Source organism: Colletotrichum orchidophilum (genome assembly GCF_001831195.1).
Source record: "Colletotrichum orchidophilum strain IMI 309357 chromosome Unknown Scaffold_18.1, whole genome shotgun sequence".
NCBI lineage: Eukaryota > Fungi > Ascomycota > Sordariomycetes > Glomerellales > Glomerellaceae > Colletotrichum > Colletotrichum orchidophilum.
The window spans coordinates 363,772-378,582 of NW_019172974.1; the positions used below are offsets into that span (position 1 = coordinate 363,772).

General features: G+C 53.4%; 9 protein-coding genes across 9 annotated transcripts; 4 read left to right on the forward strand and 5 right to left on the reverse strand.

Moving 5' to 3' along the window:
- Positions 1–217: 217 nt before the first annotated feature.
- Positions 218–796, forward strand: CORC01_03128 (uncharacterized protein; the record flags this gene model as incomplete). The annotated part of the gene is made up of 2 exons (XM_022614778.1): positions 218–527; positions 615–796. The coding sequence occupies 2 exons, from the start codon at positions 218–220 to the stop codon at positions 794–796; spliced, it is 492 nt and encodes a 163-aa protein (XP_022478780.1).
- A 212-nt stretch (positions 797–1,008) lies between these two features.
- Positions 1,009–1,531, reverse strand: CORC01_03129 (LSM domain-containing protein; the record flags this gene model as incomplete). Its single annotated transcript, XM_022614779.1, has 4 exons — positions 1,009–1,080; positions 1,146–1,220; positions 1,277–1,348; positions 1,448–1,531. 4 exons carry the CDS (start codon positions 1,529–1,531, stop codon positions 1,009–1,011), a joined length of 303 nt encoding a protein of 100 aa, XP_022478781.1.
- Positions 1,532–1,831: 300 nt separating this feature from the next.
- Positions 1,832–3,340, forward strand: CORC01_03130 (uncharacterized protein; the record flags this gene model as incomplete). The annotated part of the gene is made up of 1 exon (XM_022614780.1): positions 1,832–3,340. One exon carries the CDS (start codon positions 1,832–1,834, stop codon positions 3,338–3,340), a length of 1,509 nt encoding a protein of 502 aa, XP_022478782.1.
- Positions 3,341–3,603: 263 nt separating this feature from the next.
- On the reverse strand, positions 3,604–4,824 carry CORC01_03131 (uncharacterized protein; the record flags this gene model as incomplete). The annotated part of the gene is made up of 1 exon (XM_022614781.1): positions 3,604–4,824. One exon carries the CDS (start codon positions 4,822–4,824, stop codon positions 3,604–3,606), a length of 1,221 nt encoding a protein of 406 aa, XP_022478783.1.
- A 386-nt stretch (positions 4,825–5,210) lies between these two features.
- Positions 5,211–7,162, forward strand: CORC01_03132 (uncharacterized protein; the record flags this gene model as incomplete). The annotated part of the gene is made up of 3 exons (XM_022614782.1): positions 5,211–6,246; positions 6,305–6,446; positions 6,508–7,162. Coding segments are annotated over 3 exons (1,833 nt in total), but the record flags the coding sequence as incomplete, so codon positions are not given.
- Positions 7,163–8,092: 930 nt separating this feature from the next.
- CORC01_03133 (uncharacterized protein) lies at positions 8,093–9,985 on the forward strand (the record flags this gene model as incomplete). The annotated part of the gene is made up of 1 exon (XM_022614783.1): positions 8,093–9,985. The coding sequence occupies one exon, from the start codon at positions 8,093–8,095 to the stop codon at positions 9,983–9,985; it is 1,893 nt and encodes a 630-aa protein (XP_022478785.1).
- Positions 9,986–11,136: 1,151 nt separating this feature from the next.
- Positions 11,137–12,017, reverse strand: CORC01_03134 (uncharacterized protein; the record flags this gene model as incomplete). The annotated part of the gene is made up of 2 exons (XM_022614784.1): positions 11,137–11,198; positions 11,279–12,017. The coding sequence occupies 2 exons, from the start codon at positions 12,015–12,017 to the stop codon at positions 11,137–11,139; spliced, it is 801 nt and encodes a 266-aa protein (XP_022478786.1).
- A 140-nt stretch (positions 12,018–12,157) lies between these two features.
- Positions 12,158–12,493, reverse strand: CORC01_03135 (uncharacterized protein; the record flags this gene model as incomplete). The annotated part of the gene is made up of 1 exon (XM_022614785.1): positions 12,158–12,493. The coding sequence occupies one exon, from the start codon at positions 12,491–12,493 to the stop codon at positions 12,158–12,160; it is 336 nt and encodes a 111-aa protein (XP_022478787.1).
- Positions 12,494–13,097: 604 nt separating this feature from the next.
- CORC01_03136 (uncharacterized protein) lies at positions 13,098–14,451 on the reverse strand (the record flags this gene model as incomplete). Its single annotated transcript, XM_022614786.1, has 2 exons — positions 13,098–13,756; positions 13,809–14,451. The coding sequence occupies 2 exons, from the start codon at positions 14,449–14,451 to the stop codon at positions 13,098–13,100; spliced, it is 1,302 nt and encodes a 433-aa protein (XP_022478788.1).
- Positions 14,452–14,811: the final 360 nt, after the last annotated feature.

The window sequence follows — 14,811 nt, forward strand, 5'->3', positions numbered from 1 at the left end:
CGAGCAGTGATCCCATCGCAGAATCCGGGGTAATCTACGCCCGCAACTGTACGCCCGCACGATCGCATCTGCCGTGCACACAACCAAACAACCTTCAATCCCGTTGCCCAACACCGCGTAGCGTCAGGAACCGCTGGCTGGCGTCTCATCGCATTGGATAAAAAAGAAAGCCGGAGTTACACCAGAGCTGGGTTCTGGGACCTACGAGAAGCACGCAATGGCAGAAGTCACAGCAGCAGCAGCCGTAACATTGGAGACCCCGCCATGGTGGGCGGCGTTTCCTGCTCCCAAGGCCAAGTCGCCGGAAATCGAAGCAGATGAGGTGATGGGGTTGCTTGAGGCTCAAGATGCCGCAGGCAACGACACACCTCGAGATTTCCTGCTCGTCGATGTGCGCCGGCACGACTTTGAAGGCGGCACCATCTCAACGTCGATTAATTTTCCCGCCCAGTCCCTTTATCAGACAAGACCAATCATTCATCAGCTATGCAAACAAGCCGGTATCAAGCGTGTTGTATTTTACTGCGGTGAGTTCCGCTGTCTGTCTCTTGTGACTGTCTAACCACCCCCCCTTTTTTTGTCTTTTGGCATGGCCCCCTGCTGAAGCCGCTCAGGAAGCAGCAGTGGCCGTGGTCCCCGATCAGCGAACTGGCTGCAGGACTATTTTGACGAGATTGGCGAAACTTCTGTGCAGGCCGTCATTCTCAAAGGCGGCATCAAGGGCTGGGTTCGTAGGTATGGCAGCCACATGATGGACTGGTATGACGAGAAGGCCTGGGCCGGTCTCGACAAATAGAGACGTCCCGTCCTGGCTAACGGTGGGGTCCGCGCAGTCGAACTCCTAGACCGCCTGAATGTGACATTGTTGTGCTGGTATCTAGCATATTTCATCCCCATCCTTGTTTTTGAAACCAAAAATCATCTTTTTGCCGTCATAACGCCAACTTGTAAAACTTGCAATGTACTCTCGCGGAAGTAGACCACCATCAAAAGATGCTCCGATTACCGCTAGTGGTTGCGATCGTCGCCGCCGATTCTCTCGAGAGCCTCCAGCATGACAACGGAGTTGCCGCGGATGACCTGTTTGCATGTTAGTGTCCGTGTCTCAAGGCAAGTGAGTAGAGAGGGGGTCTTGGTTTACGTACCACCATGCCTATCCGGACCTTCTCGCCGCCCTCCTTCTCCTCCACCGCCTCGTCCAGCACAATGTTCAGGAAAACCTATGGCTCAGGTTAGCAGGGTTCGCGTCCGAGCAGATCGTCTGGAGATTGCGCACATCGTAACCGCGGAGGACACCGATAACCTTACGGCTGCCATTGAGCTGAACAAACAGTCTCTTGTCAAGATACTATTATGGAACACGTTAGCTCTCTGGCCTCGCGGACAGTAGTGCAGGGGACAACAAGGGATGGCCAAGCAGCTTGCAGGCAATCCGTTTTGGCAGTACATCGAACAAGTCCGGAGACTCTGGTATGTCCGTCAGGAATCGTGGCTTCCGTACCTTCTTCAGCTCGGGCTGTGCGGGCGCCATCTTGACTGATCGTGTAGGTGGGTGTAGTTAGTATGCCGAGGGGCAGTACAATGGGTGGGTGCCGATTTGATGATGTCGCGCGAGGTGAGCTTTGCGACGCGACGGAGCTCTCTGCAGCCTGGCCGAGGGGATCTCTCCGCCAGCGTTATCTGAAAATTGGGTGGGGTCACGTGGCGATTAGATAAGCTGTCATCGGAGCGCATCTACCTATCTAATCAAGATACCAATTCCATCTTTTGAAGCTGCCTGACTGACATCACAAAAACAAAAGTCACTTGTCGTGTGCTTCAGCTGTACAAAATGAGCGCGTTCACGCCAAAACGCAAAGCAAAAGTGATCAAAGTCCTCGACGATGACGAAGATGACACGATCAAAGCCTCGCCGACAGGCCAAGAACCAGTGAAGGATGGTGAGTCTGCAGCTCTCTTCCAAAGACCATGCGCTGATGCCATTCGCAAGGCTAATGGGTCTCTAGACGGTGAACCGATAGCAGTGAAATTTACGAGGAAACCATTCCGCCAATCCGGGTTGCGCAAGAGTATCAACTTCAACGAGATCGACGACTCGAATGGCGGCGTTGCGATCGGCACAGCCGCAAAATCCAAACCCAAGGTCGCGGCACAGGATGATGAGGAAGACGATGGGCCTGTGGTCATCCGTCCCTCGGTCAGCCGTTCGAGCTCGCTGAAACAGAAGAAGCGCCAGTCCTCCTCGCGATTGTCTTTTGGTGGCGCTGGAGGCGATGGCGAAGAGGCGACAAAGTCGCAGTACACAACACCCAAGAAGTCTACCCTGGGCCACCAGGCGCTCGAGAACAGCGCGCTTAAGAACCGATTGCCCATGCGGTCATTCCGCGACGAAGACGAAGATCGTCCAAAGTATAGCAAAGAGTACCTCAGCGAATTACAAAACGAGACGCCGAATACGCCGCAGAACCTGTCCACCCTGCGCATGGAAGACGAAGACGGGATGGATCTGGACTCCTCCGAACTGGAAGGCGCGTTGATAGTGAATCAGGATGACTTTGAATCACGGCCGGCGCAGACAAATATTCTTACTGAGGTCGAGATCCTGGAGCGAAAGCAGCGTCGAGCTCGGCTTGCGCAAGAGCAGGATGGGGACTTTATCTCTTTTGACGATACCGAGGACGGCGGGACCTCTCTGCGGAAGAAAAAGACGGAAACACGTCTTGTGGCTGAGGATGAAGATCTGGGCGAAGGATTCGACGACTTTGTCGAGGACGGAGGCTTGTCGCTGGGCAAGAGGGCCGAGAGGGAGGAGAAGCTACGCCGCAGGCGCGAGATGGCGGAGCAGATCAAGATGGCCGAAGGAGATTCGGGTGACGAGTCCGATGCTTCGGAGGCGGAACGGCGCGCGGCTTTCGAGGCGGCACAGACAAGGTCGGGAATGGACGGCCTGGAGAAGCCCGAGCGTAACCCCGCGGAGCAGCTCCTACAGGTCCCGCCCAAGATCACGCCGCTACCTAGTCTGACGGATTGTCTTTCGAGACTACAGACTACGATGCGGGCAATGGAGCTTGAGCTTGCCGAGAAGAAGAAGCGCGTGGATGAGTTGAGACAGGAGAAGGATGGTATTATGATTAGGAAGGACGAGGTTCAGCAGTTGCTCAACGAAGCTGGGCAAAAGTACACTGCTGTCATAGGCAACGGAGCGTCGGTCGAATCCGCTACGCAGTCGCCAGCCAGGCAGATCACGAATGCCGGGGCGAGCGAATTGAAGGTTGAAAGGGGCCTCGAAAGCCTGGGAACAACACCAAACGAACGCCCGAACGTGGGAGAAGTCGGTTAGGTGTCGTAGTCACGACAGACTGCGTCTCATACTTCGATACCCCAGATATACACGATGAATTAATGTCATCATAGCTTCAATTCTTTTCGATTGTCTAAGAAATAACCTCTCCGTATAAAGAGAGAAATGTCCTGCCAATGCCAACGCCGCATAAGAATACACCTATGGTACAGACTACCACTTGCCAATTATAAGCACAATCACCCTCCCTTGATCGAGGTCAAGGCCCATCCCTGTTGTTGAATTACCATCAAACAGGTATCCTATTTGGTCTTGGAGACGCCAGCGCCAATGACACCCGGAAGCTTCTCCTCGCCAACGCTGAACAGCAGACCAATAGCAAAGGTCAGGGTTCCGACCATAGCAATACCGAAACCGACAAAAAGCCAGAAGGGAACGCTAACATCGACCTTGCTGCAGGTCTTGCCACCCCAGTGAGTGACACTGCCGGTTGTCGAGTTCTTAGTTCCGAGGCACAGGCAGGAAAAGCAGGTTCCTGCGGCCTGGCCATCCGCTCTGGCATACTTGTTCAGGCACTCGCCGTGACCTGAGCAGTTGCCAGTGGCCTTGACACAGGCATCCTGCGAGCCAAAGCAAGAGGGCAAAGCACCTCTCTCAGCGTTGCCGACAAATGGCGCCGGGCTCTGGATGGGGGTAGTGGGCGCGGGTTGGTCATGGTCGTCGGTTTCGGTCATGGTCATGACTTCCTCCACTTGGCGGCGACGGAGCTCTTCAGGCTTGGAAGACCAGTGGCGCAAGTTGGAGTTGCGGGATGACTCAGGCATCGCAATGATGACGGTTTCCATCTCGCCATTGGTAGCAAGCTGCTTGAGAAGGGTGGCGTTCTCGGTAAGGGCCGCGAGAATGGACGAGTCCTGAGAAAGGAAAGCGTTAATTTCTGTGAATCGTGCGACATATGCGAGAGAATCGATGATTACCTTCTTCGTGTCGTATCTGACGACAGATGACTTTCCACTCCAACATTGCTCCGCGAAAGGGTTGATGGCCTTATCGAAAGCACAGTTCTTCGCGGTGACGCCAACCGATGGCAAGTCGTTGGCGAGCAGCATATCGTTAGCCGTGATCGATGGAGCATCTCCAACTCTGAAAGTAGGTCCAGAGGCGGCAAGAGACTTCTGGAGCGTCTTCGCATCAACGGCAGTGATGCCCTCGAGCATGACGACAAGCTGGGACGGGTTTGTGGAGGCGGCGTTGCTGAAGAGGGCCTGAGGGGCCTTGCCGAACTCGTTCAAGTAGGTGACGGCCTTCTCGTTGGAAATAGAATCAGGCAGATCCCAGGATGCATGTTGGCCCTCGGGAGACAGTCGTTGGAGAAGGATAAGGCGGGCAATCTGTCGTGGTAATGATGGGATGTCGGAGCTAGAGGGCTGCTTCGATTGTAGGAGATATACGTCAGCGGGCTGGATAGAGAGCGCGGTCGCGACGCCGGTCAGGGCTGCCGCAAGCCCCACGGAAAGCTTCATGGTATCGTCTGGTTTGGTTAGAGCTCGTAGATGGAAATTCGGTGATGGCGTTGTGGAGGCGAGAAGGACGTGGATGCGACTGTTTGCTACCTGCTGCTCTCACCAAGCTGCGCCGTGCGTCGAAGATGTCGAGCTAATAGTGCTACGCCAGCACGCTGTTGCTACTGCCACACGTTCCAGGCCAAGCCCATCCTGACCCCCATGCCCATATAGCGGATATCGGCAGATATAATCTTCCGACGGTGTCTATGACCCAACCCGATGGACCCACCTTGGCGATTTAGAACCTGGAAGGCAGGTCCCTTGATTTGGCCACGGGCGGTCCGTGCTTACCTCTTTCCCACACTGTAACTCGGAAGCTTGTACGGAGTACGGAGCACCTTAGACTCTACGACCTTACACGCCTAGGTCCACCTGCAGCTTGCGCGCTAGGTAGTCACCTCAGTCAACGGGAATTTCATGCAGCACAAAGCAAAGTGGCGGGACGTTATCGGAGGGGCTCTCGTCACACTGTGCGCCGATACGCATCAACGCATCTAGAACCTCCCGTTGGCTTAGTGCGAAGACGACCAGTAGCAGCGCAACCAACCGCCAAACCAACGTTGTCCCCCATCGCACATCGAAGCAGACGCCCGAGTCGCCGGACGAAGGCGCTTTCAGACACCGTATCAGCTTCGGTCTCTTGTATTGCCGCCAGTCAGGTATTCTTCAACAACCGCAACTCTACGGGCTTCCATGGTTATCCTCTTGTCGCCGTCCACTCCGCCGCCGCCGCCGCCGCCGCCATTGTTGTCGCCATCCTCCATCCATCTTCATCCACCATCGAGACAACCTCGCTAAACCTGACGCATCGCCATCGGCTCGGTCAAAACAGCACCGAAAACCACTCCCCTCAGTCCCGTTCTCGGCCGCCGGCGCCCGGCGAGCCCCCTCTACAGCGATGTGGCGGGTATTCCGACCTCGCGCTGGCATATCAAATGCAAGCACTCTGGCTGTTCGCGCAGTCGCGCCACAAGTTCCCAGCCAACAAACAGTCATCGTGCAGAGGGTCAAATTGTCGAAACCTAGATTTAGGGCTGGGTGTGTATACATTCTACAGACTGTGCCGGTGTGCTTTCTCTAATTTTGAATCTAGAACATTTCTCATCGGAGCAGGCATCTCACTTGCTTGCTGGCACATTTACTGGTCCACCGTTCTGAATCCATTCTTCCGACATGTAGACCGAGAATACGAGAAGCTTTCAGCGGCGGAGAAGAAGGCGCTTGACGAAGAAATGGACGAGGAGGAGGCCGAGCCTTGGTTCATTCCGTTCCCCTTCACGACTACATCCGTCAGCCAACCGCCGTATAAAGGCAGCGACCCCGAGTGGCAAGAGTTTATCAAACTCAGCAAGCAGAAAGCGATGCAGAATCAAATTCGCTGTAAGTCCTACCTCGGAACTCGGCTACAAGTATCCTCTCGACTGACCGCTATCACTAGCCGATTTGGCCCACTGGGTAAAGCGCTCGGTCGAGAAGCATCCGGTAATCACAGCCAAGTGTGGTAACTCAGCAAAGCTTCGTAGATACTGGTTGGACATCGACTTCCCATACCGTCCCCCGCCAGTGTTTTACTCTTCTGGGTAGGCGGCAACAAACCAGATCATACCCTGCGACGAGCTAGCTAACGAGACTCCACTGCAGATTACTGCTACAAGGCGATGGACTGTACTGGTCAACTCAACCCGTTGACTCTTTGACTGTCAAACGTCTGCAGAAGATTCTTTGGCCGGATGCAATAGCCATGTCATCATGGGCTTTTACAAGTGCGTTGGTAAAACAGCACTATATGGACATCTCTCGAGCTCTTGGCTTCGAGTCGAGCAGACCAGTCCAATCGTTCCCATCAGTGAGCGGTGGCAACATGCAACAAAAAGCTCAAGGGCCACTTCCGTCTGCCAACAGACAGACCCCTGATGGCACGCCGGCGGAGAACGCATCCCACAATGTCAGCAAGACAACGGATGCGCCACAAGCAGACGAGCCAGAGAGCGGTGGCAAGACCAACTTTGTCAGAGACACTGCCCTATCCCACATAGAGGGGATGAAACAAATAACAGACGGCCCTGCTAGAGAATTCCGAAGAAAACTAGCGCAATCTTGGAAGCTCACGCGACCGCATCCTCCGCGTGGCTGCATCCTCGTTTCGGGCTTCGTCGAATGCGAGCTGCCCAAAGGCTTTGTATTGATCGACGTCTGGGGGTTCTGGAACCCCAAAACGGAGGTCTTTGAGGCCAAATCGACCTTTATGAATGTACGGAGGGTACAGATGAAGCAACAAGCACCTCGTCGGGGCTGATGGGTCTCGCGGAGAAACTCCCACATTTCTCATTGCATACTGGCGGCGTTAGGGTAGCGGTGAGCATCTACCTTTGGGTTCATTTGGCATTGGCCGGCGATTTGGTCTCACCGGCACCCCACATTGATTGGGGGTTTAGCGGAACACTGCTCTGGGTTGCGAACGACCATCCAACAGGGCACAGTAAAAGAGTGAGCGTTTGTTCGATATCAAGATACCATAGACTAGCTCAGAAACGGGCCTGGGACAAGAGAGCAGAAAGGAGCCCCGTCTTCCTCTCTATCTCTCACGCATCCCTCTTTCTCTCCCACAAATCATTTTCATTTGGTTATTCACCATGCTGTTTCTCGCGACGGTAGGCTTGCTCGAATCCAGTCCGTCTTGATCTCTCACAGATCTCCCAAGCGACGGGCTGTCTACCCAGCCACAAAGCGCTTAAGATGTCATGGGAAAGCCTCATTCCTAATCCCTTGTCAGCCGGGTGCCACGCACGGATCAAATAAGGTGTAAATGGAAGCCCTCAAACGATATCGGAACCCGAAGTCGGTCGCGAAACAGGCAAGAATGGGGGGTGCGCGCCCGACCTACCTGTCTCATGTTGCTCTCTCAATTTTTAGAAGCAGCAACGTCCGTGAGCATGGAGTCCCAATGATGTTTCCCGGAAGGATCGCGGGCGTAGGGAGGTTCAGCTGCGCTACCCCCTTGAGGCCTCAGCGAGAGTGAGGCCAAACGACTCCAACAAGGTGCAGCATCCACCGATTGACTCAGCCCGAATTACGGTAGGGCAACCTTGAGAAAGAGGTGGCCTCAGCCTCTTCGTGCATACATAACGATGCAGAACATTTCTGCATCTCAAACTTCTGTTAGATATCAGTCTCTAGCCATATTGGCATCATTAACTAAAGGCACCATCGGCAACCATCTTCTACCATGGCCCAACACCTCCAACGTCGACTGCTTCAGGATTTTGCCGAATTGCAGCAAAATCCATATCCCCGCATTGCTTTGCACACAAGAGACAACGATATTCGCCAAGCATGTCTTGTTCTGCAACCAGAGGGCTGGATTCCCATGCACACCACCGTTAACTTCGGAGACCGCTATCCTCTCGTCGCTCCCACCATCAAGATGAACACAAGACTGGTACATCCCAACGTCTACGGATCCTACATCTGCGCATCCATTCTCAACACGTTCGAGGGGTACACGCCGGCATACACCCTCAAGGGCATTGCTATTCAACTATTGAGCTTCTTCAGTAGCGATTCGTTGGAGCAGGACGACGACAACTACCCCGAGCCTCTTGATTGGTATCGACAAGAGAGCCTCAGGTGCCAACAGAACTTTGCTTGCCGCCATTGCCAGTTTGATGGAACCAAGACCAAGGCAGACTTTAGAAGAGCTCGAAGGCACGCCTTGAAGGCCTTGTCGCCAACACCATCCTCCTCCTCGTCTAGTGGTGCAATGGCCGGCCCCGAGAAGTACCAGGAATGTGTCTTGGCGGCTTTGCCCGACGAGCTCCTGCTGGACACCCTCGACAGCCTCGAATTCCTAGATCTGGTCTCCTTCTCACAGGCTTGGCCGCGAGCAGCAGACATCCTTCGCAGATATGATGTTATTCGGCTGAGAGAACTCCAATGCTTTGTCACCAAGATAAACTTCCGAAATACACAGCTTGGTGTGGGCGTCACGGTCCCCAAGGGTAAGCGGTCTATCGCGTCGGAGTTCGACCTCATCTCTCTACCAGCATTTCAGGACCTGGCAGTCCGCTTCTCTGTCCACAACATCGCCTTCGAGTACTGGCTTCCGCTACCTCTATCCCACCGCCACTGGCGCTCCGTCCAGGGACACGTAGCACAGGTAATGCACAGGCTGGCCGCAGCCATCGCGTTACCGAGCACAAACAACTCGGCAGTGGGGGTTCTCGCCGCCTTCATGAACGACGTTGTTGTGCGGCTGAACCAAGTAGATGCGCATAGGGCATCTAGCGGCACACCAGGCTTGAGCAATGATAATGTCAGGATTCCGCGAATGAGCACATTGCGGCACGCATCGGAGAAGGCGATTGAGTCTTATTTCCATCTATTTCACCTGCTCCTCTGCCTAGTGACTGCGAATCCTCAACTGGTCACCGACGCCAACAACAAAATCAAGAGATTCATGAGCGGTAAGACCTCCAAGGTATCCTGTCCGAATCTCGGCCACCTTTTGGTCTACCTTCTCATCAGCGACATCGATATGACGGAGGCCATGAGGAAAGCGATCATCACCGAGGCCATCACGCGTAATGTCGTTTGGATGCTCGACAGAAGGGGCTCCAATATGCCGGAGCTGAGCTACCTCGAGCCAGATCGAGTCTCGGGCTATCGTCTGAAGAAAACCTTTGAGGCGAATCGCACCTCATACCGACTCCTCATGTTCTCCGAGCTCTTCCGCCGTATCGCCAGACCATCCAACGACAAGAGGCTGGAACAAATACGGGATGAGCTCTTCGAGCGCCATGGCGCACCTCCTCCCGGTGCCGCTCTCCAGCTGTCCACCGAAGTCCGCCGCCTTCACGACATTGACAATTTTCCACACTTCTTCAAGGAGATGGGGATTGTGCACACCCCCACTGCTGAACGATTCACCGACGCACTACGGGGTTGCGTCAGGAAGAGTATGGAGAGGGGCTATTCGGTTTGGGGCTTGTCGGGCTCTACTGCTCTGGCTCTGCGGCAACAGTTCGAACCAAACGTTGGAGTCCGAGGCAAGCTTGTTGCGAGAAATCTCCCTGGTTCTCGTTATATGTCAAAGGTCACTTTCTTTCCCGGAAAAAGCTGATGGAGCTGAAAAGTTGTCCGGTAAAAGGCGTTCGGCGGGGAGGAGAGTTTCTTGGGTTGAGTAATTGAGTTGTTGAATATGATACCCCTTATGAGAGAACAGCTGCGATGTCCAAGGTAGGACAATAAAGCTAGCACTCCGTAGACCAAGTCGTAAACTTTCTAGTGATATGACCTGATTCGAAAGTGAATCGTCCATATTACTCCGATTCTTTAATTTAATTATCAGAGTCTAATGGGCAGCATATCAAGGGAACCTAGGCCGTGAAGAGCCAGGCAAACAATTCTATACCTCACGTCGATTATGAAAAGAACCCCTCATTTACGTCTAAAAAATTGTCCAATCTCTCCATTGTAGTTTTTGATGTGGAATTTTTTCGATAAATTAGATTATGATTATCAAATATTATTGCTAGCACAATCATCCGTTCTGATCTCGCATTTTTTGATGTATTAAGTAAGGTAGATAAGGTAGATATACCATGGGCATTGTATTAGTGCCCCAGCGAGGTCCGCACCATCAAGGTGAAGGCGACTCGGTGAGCGCTGGTGCCTTCGGTGAAGCTGCCTTTGTTAGTCAGCACATGTCTTACGTAAGGCAGCCTACAGGAACACCGGCAGCTCTCACTCAACGTCACTCCCTCCCCCCAACTTTTACGTCTTCCCATGGGCCTCTGAACTCGTCGTTCTTCGGTTTGAGCCCGTATTAGTAGTTTTTGAAAGATTTGTCTTCATCTTCATTCCCAATCCCGTTCACGGATTCGAACGATGGCACAGCACGAGCATTTCGTCTCATCACTTATACTTTTGCCTGCAGAGCTGAGGTCCGGCGGCCTCCCTTCGAAGGTAGCAGCGAGATCCTCTGGGCATTGTTGACGATGATTTCGATGGCTTCTCAATTCAAGCAGACCGAGAGCGATATTCATCAGGAGTCACCGACACACTTTTTGATGACTTTATGGGCCATGGGTTGCTTGATCCTATCCTTTCGACCTGAATGGCCGTCTTGCCCAAATACCAAAAACCTGAAGCAGACCAATCCCTAACCTAATCATACGAGGTTGAACTATCTTTGACCAATTTTGATCACCAGACGTTAAGTTTCACCTAACTTCATCACGAACTTCTGCAGACACCCCTCCTGAATCGCTTTCACTCTCTAAGCGTGCGTCTGCGTCCCTCTACGACCGCCATGTAAGCCAGGGCACCATCTACTGCATCAACGTCAGCAATCTAGCTCCACAACGCAGAATAGCACGACATGAAATCGTGAGCTCGCGAAAAGAGCACTGACACTTGGAGTTAACCCCGTCCCGACCGGCAATATACCAGGCCTCGTTGATCCTGTCTTGCTCAGCTTCGTCGCCGAGGCAGGGGAAGAACTGTACGTCGGTCGATAGTGGCGCAAAGTCGGGCGTACGAAGCCTGGTGAAGCGGGGAGCCCTAGGAGCCAATGATGATTCGGCACATGCTGTGAAGTCCTCGTGGGTGTCTGCTGTGGCATCGTCGGGGAAGAGGATGAAGTCATCATACGGCGCATTCTTGGCTGAGAAATCGCCATCGTGGATGCTGTTAATGCTCCTCTCACGACCAGGTCTTGCATAGGGATCATCGTCGTGGATGCTTTGGCTACTCCACGATCCCATTGCGAGAAGAGTGATGTGATCCGGGCTGCGTCTTCGCCTCGGCGGTACAGATCCAGGGCTTCGCCGGTCTGGTGAAGGCTGGTGCCTCGGACGGGGAGATGCCGGCATGCTGTACAGGTCTCCATTGGTCATGTGGTTAGACATGACGCTTCCTGGGTAGTCGATGGGGTAACATGTCCTCATCGACGTCTGTGTCGGGGACGTTGGCGAGCGTCGATCACGTGTCCCGGGAGGGTTCTGTCTATGCCTCTGGCCGTGAGGGGAAGTGCCTTCCCGCAATGGCAGCATCATTGGGTTGGTCTGACGTCCTGGGCTCATTGTAGATCTGGATCGTGGCAGAGTGGTGAATTCGGGGTGAGTTTCAAAGCTGAGAGGCAAGAAAGCCATGGTGTTGTCTTGATGAGGGCTGGTGAACAGGATTGGAGATGAGTTTAACGAAGCTGGTAACGGATGATGAACTCTGTGGATGAGGAGGTGGGAGAGTTGATGAAGTGGATGAGATGGAGGATGGTGATCTGTGGTATGTCCTATGGGGCGGTGCAGAGGTAGTGAGTGCGTAGGGGAGCCTGAGATGGGTTCTGCTGGGGTCTATGGTCCTGTCCGGGATGGAAACCAGTAGTCGAGGAGGAATTTGGGCCTTTGGAGAAGTTTCTCTGATGAGACCGAAGAAAGAAGAGAGGAGGAGGAGAGGGTGGAAGATGGAGGGTGGTGGGATAGTCGAGGGTTTTATGTGGTGAGTGCTCCCCCGGGCTGCTCTCTCCTCCAAGTGGCCAATCAGCGAGCGGTATTTCACTCACCCCGTTGCGTGCCAACGACCCCGACACGGCACCCGGGCCCGCACTGGACCGATCCTCTTCCTTCATGCATCCAAGTTGGCTGCCATCTCCTATTTTCCTTGTTGTTGATCTCATTGGGTCGTGCCATGGCTCAGAGAGTCAGGTGAATCCGACTAGAGGTTGCTGGATGTCGTAAAGGCTTCTAGATGGTGATGGGTGATGGGTGATGCTGGACTCATGTCTCAACTTCCTTCTTTGCCTTCCCAGTTTCTCTCACTGCTTTACTCCATGCTGCAGTCGAAGCCTCTGGGTTTCCTTCCCGTCGTCCGAGGGCCTTTGGATTATTCAAGGCCAAGTTGCCTTCTCCTCTCTGTCTTGCCTTTCTAAGTCGTTGTTGCAGTTTCATTGGCTTTTTCAAGTAGCCATAGCCTTTGTGTCAATGCCCCAGTTTGAGCGTGTCGGCATTTGCAAACTTGTGGTCCCGATGGTCAGGTAAGATGCTTCTTCAATCCGACGCAAAAATGTCATCCTCGCCATGCGTATTTCGAGAAGCCTGTTCGTTGCAGTAGATCAGTTACGGATGGACTGGATGTGGCACATCAGTCATGTGACCCTAGGCTAACATGAGGCGCATGTCCCTTGCAGTTCGTGCGTCCCAATAGCCGGAGGAAGCACATATATGAGACCGCCGTCACCAGAAGGACGCCGGAGGATACATCGCTTCGACTTCCCAGTCAAAGTCTGGCTGTCGGGCCCCTTCCCACCTCCACCACCAAACATCGACCCGTGTAAAGAAGTTGATGGTGTTGAGTCGAGCAGAGTCCCAGAAGAACAAGCCAAAGAGACGGCAATTTGTCATTCGAAGATCGTTGCAGGTTGACCCTGGGAAAGATTGATACGCCCAATACCAGGCTTCTTCCGGACCCTTGTCGGCGTCCTCGCTCACTAGGGACTGCCGAACATACTCCTTGTACTCATCCGGAGTATAGGATGACAGGGCCTTCTGGATCGGGAGTTCCAAGTTGCTCATTTCGACGCATCTGTCAACGGCATCTGTGAACCATGAGTAAATCTCGCCCACCCGGTTATAGCTGGCATAGCGCGGCTGTTGCGGGAGGTCAACAAGTAGTTGGTAGAACTGAGTGGACGGTGAGGTGGAAACCTGGTAGAGAAACTTGACACCAAAGCATAGCAGTCGCGCCTGATTCTGGTTGATGTGGCAGTCGCCGCGCTCCAAATTGGGAGGCAGGATCGGGGCGGTCCAATACACCATCTGTGCCCCGTTTCTAGGGCCGCAATGATGTGTCTGCAGAGCCTCAGTCTTGCGAAGCTCCACTAGGGCACGCAACGCTGGAGAATATTGTCAACATGCCATAGGTTCGAGGGATGCCAGACAACTTACGAGGGCCAATGACACCCGCTGCAAGAAAGTCCTTTGTTGCAACCAGTTGCTCAATCTCCCAAGGTGACAGGTAGTCAAAGAAGTGCGCTCTCTGAAAGTTCACAACGTCCAGGTTGAACCGTACAACTTCGGGATCCTTGAAGAGCTTGCAGTAGACCTCGAATCGGTACAGGGCTCTCTGAAAACGAGCAATTTCGGCAGTCGTTGGCTTCTCGGCTGAAGAAGGCCCGTCAGGCCAGTCGGGACGGTCGTTGGCGAGGCTGCATTGCTCTTTCACGAGACGGTGCAGTGCCATGTCCTGAAATTTGGATCCCAGATGGCTGACGCACTTGTGTAACTCTGCCAGTAGGAATCCATCTGATAAGCTGATGGTGGGAGGAATACGTGGCCGTCTCTTGACATACTTGTCACTAAAGGCGGCAATGAGGTTGAGATCTTGTGAGTCAAATCTGGACGACTCAAGCGCCATGACGGCATCGGGAAGTAAGTGGTGGCCTATTTCGTTGAAGAGCACCTGTCGACACGCCGACGAGGCGCAACGAAGCCAGGTTGGACAAGCCAGAGCTGCATCGCTGAGATATTTGAATGTTGGTAAATGAGATAGAATGTACACCCAGAGCTCATCTGGTATACGTCGTGACATCTTGTCGTGAAGATACAGTCAAGTCTACCATTGATCTGTGTGAAGAAGCGGCATCGAATTCTCTATTTCTTCCCAAGGTAGGGATATCGGAAATGGACCATTCGCTGTTTGCGGCAGGCATAAGGCGTTTCGAGGTGACGATTTTTCGATCACGGTTGAATTTAATCTAGAGAATGAGTGGTATGAAACGCTTGGCGTTCAGCGTCTCAGAGGCTAAGAGAGAGAGACACAGAGACAGAGAAAGATTGTGTTGGGTGGATGAGCGTAGTGGCTTTATGGCTTGTCGTGACGAGAAGAATGAGTGAGCTGGTTAGTGGGAGCACGAATGAGACGGGATGCAGCGCTATTTGGAACGAGCTC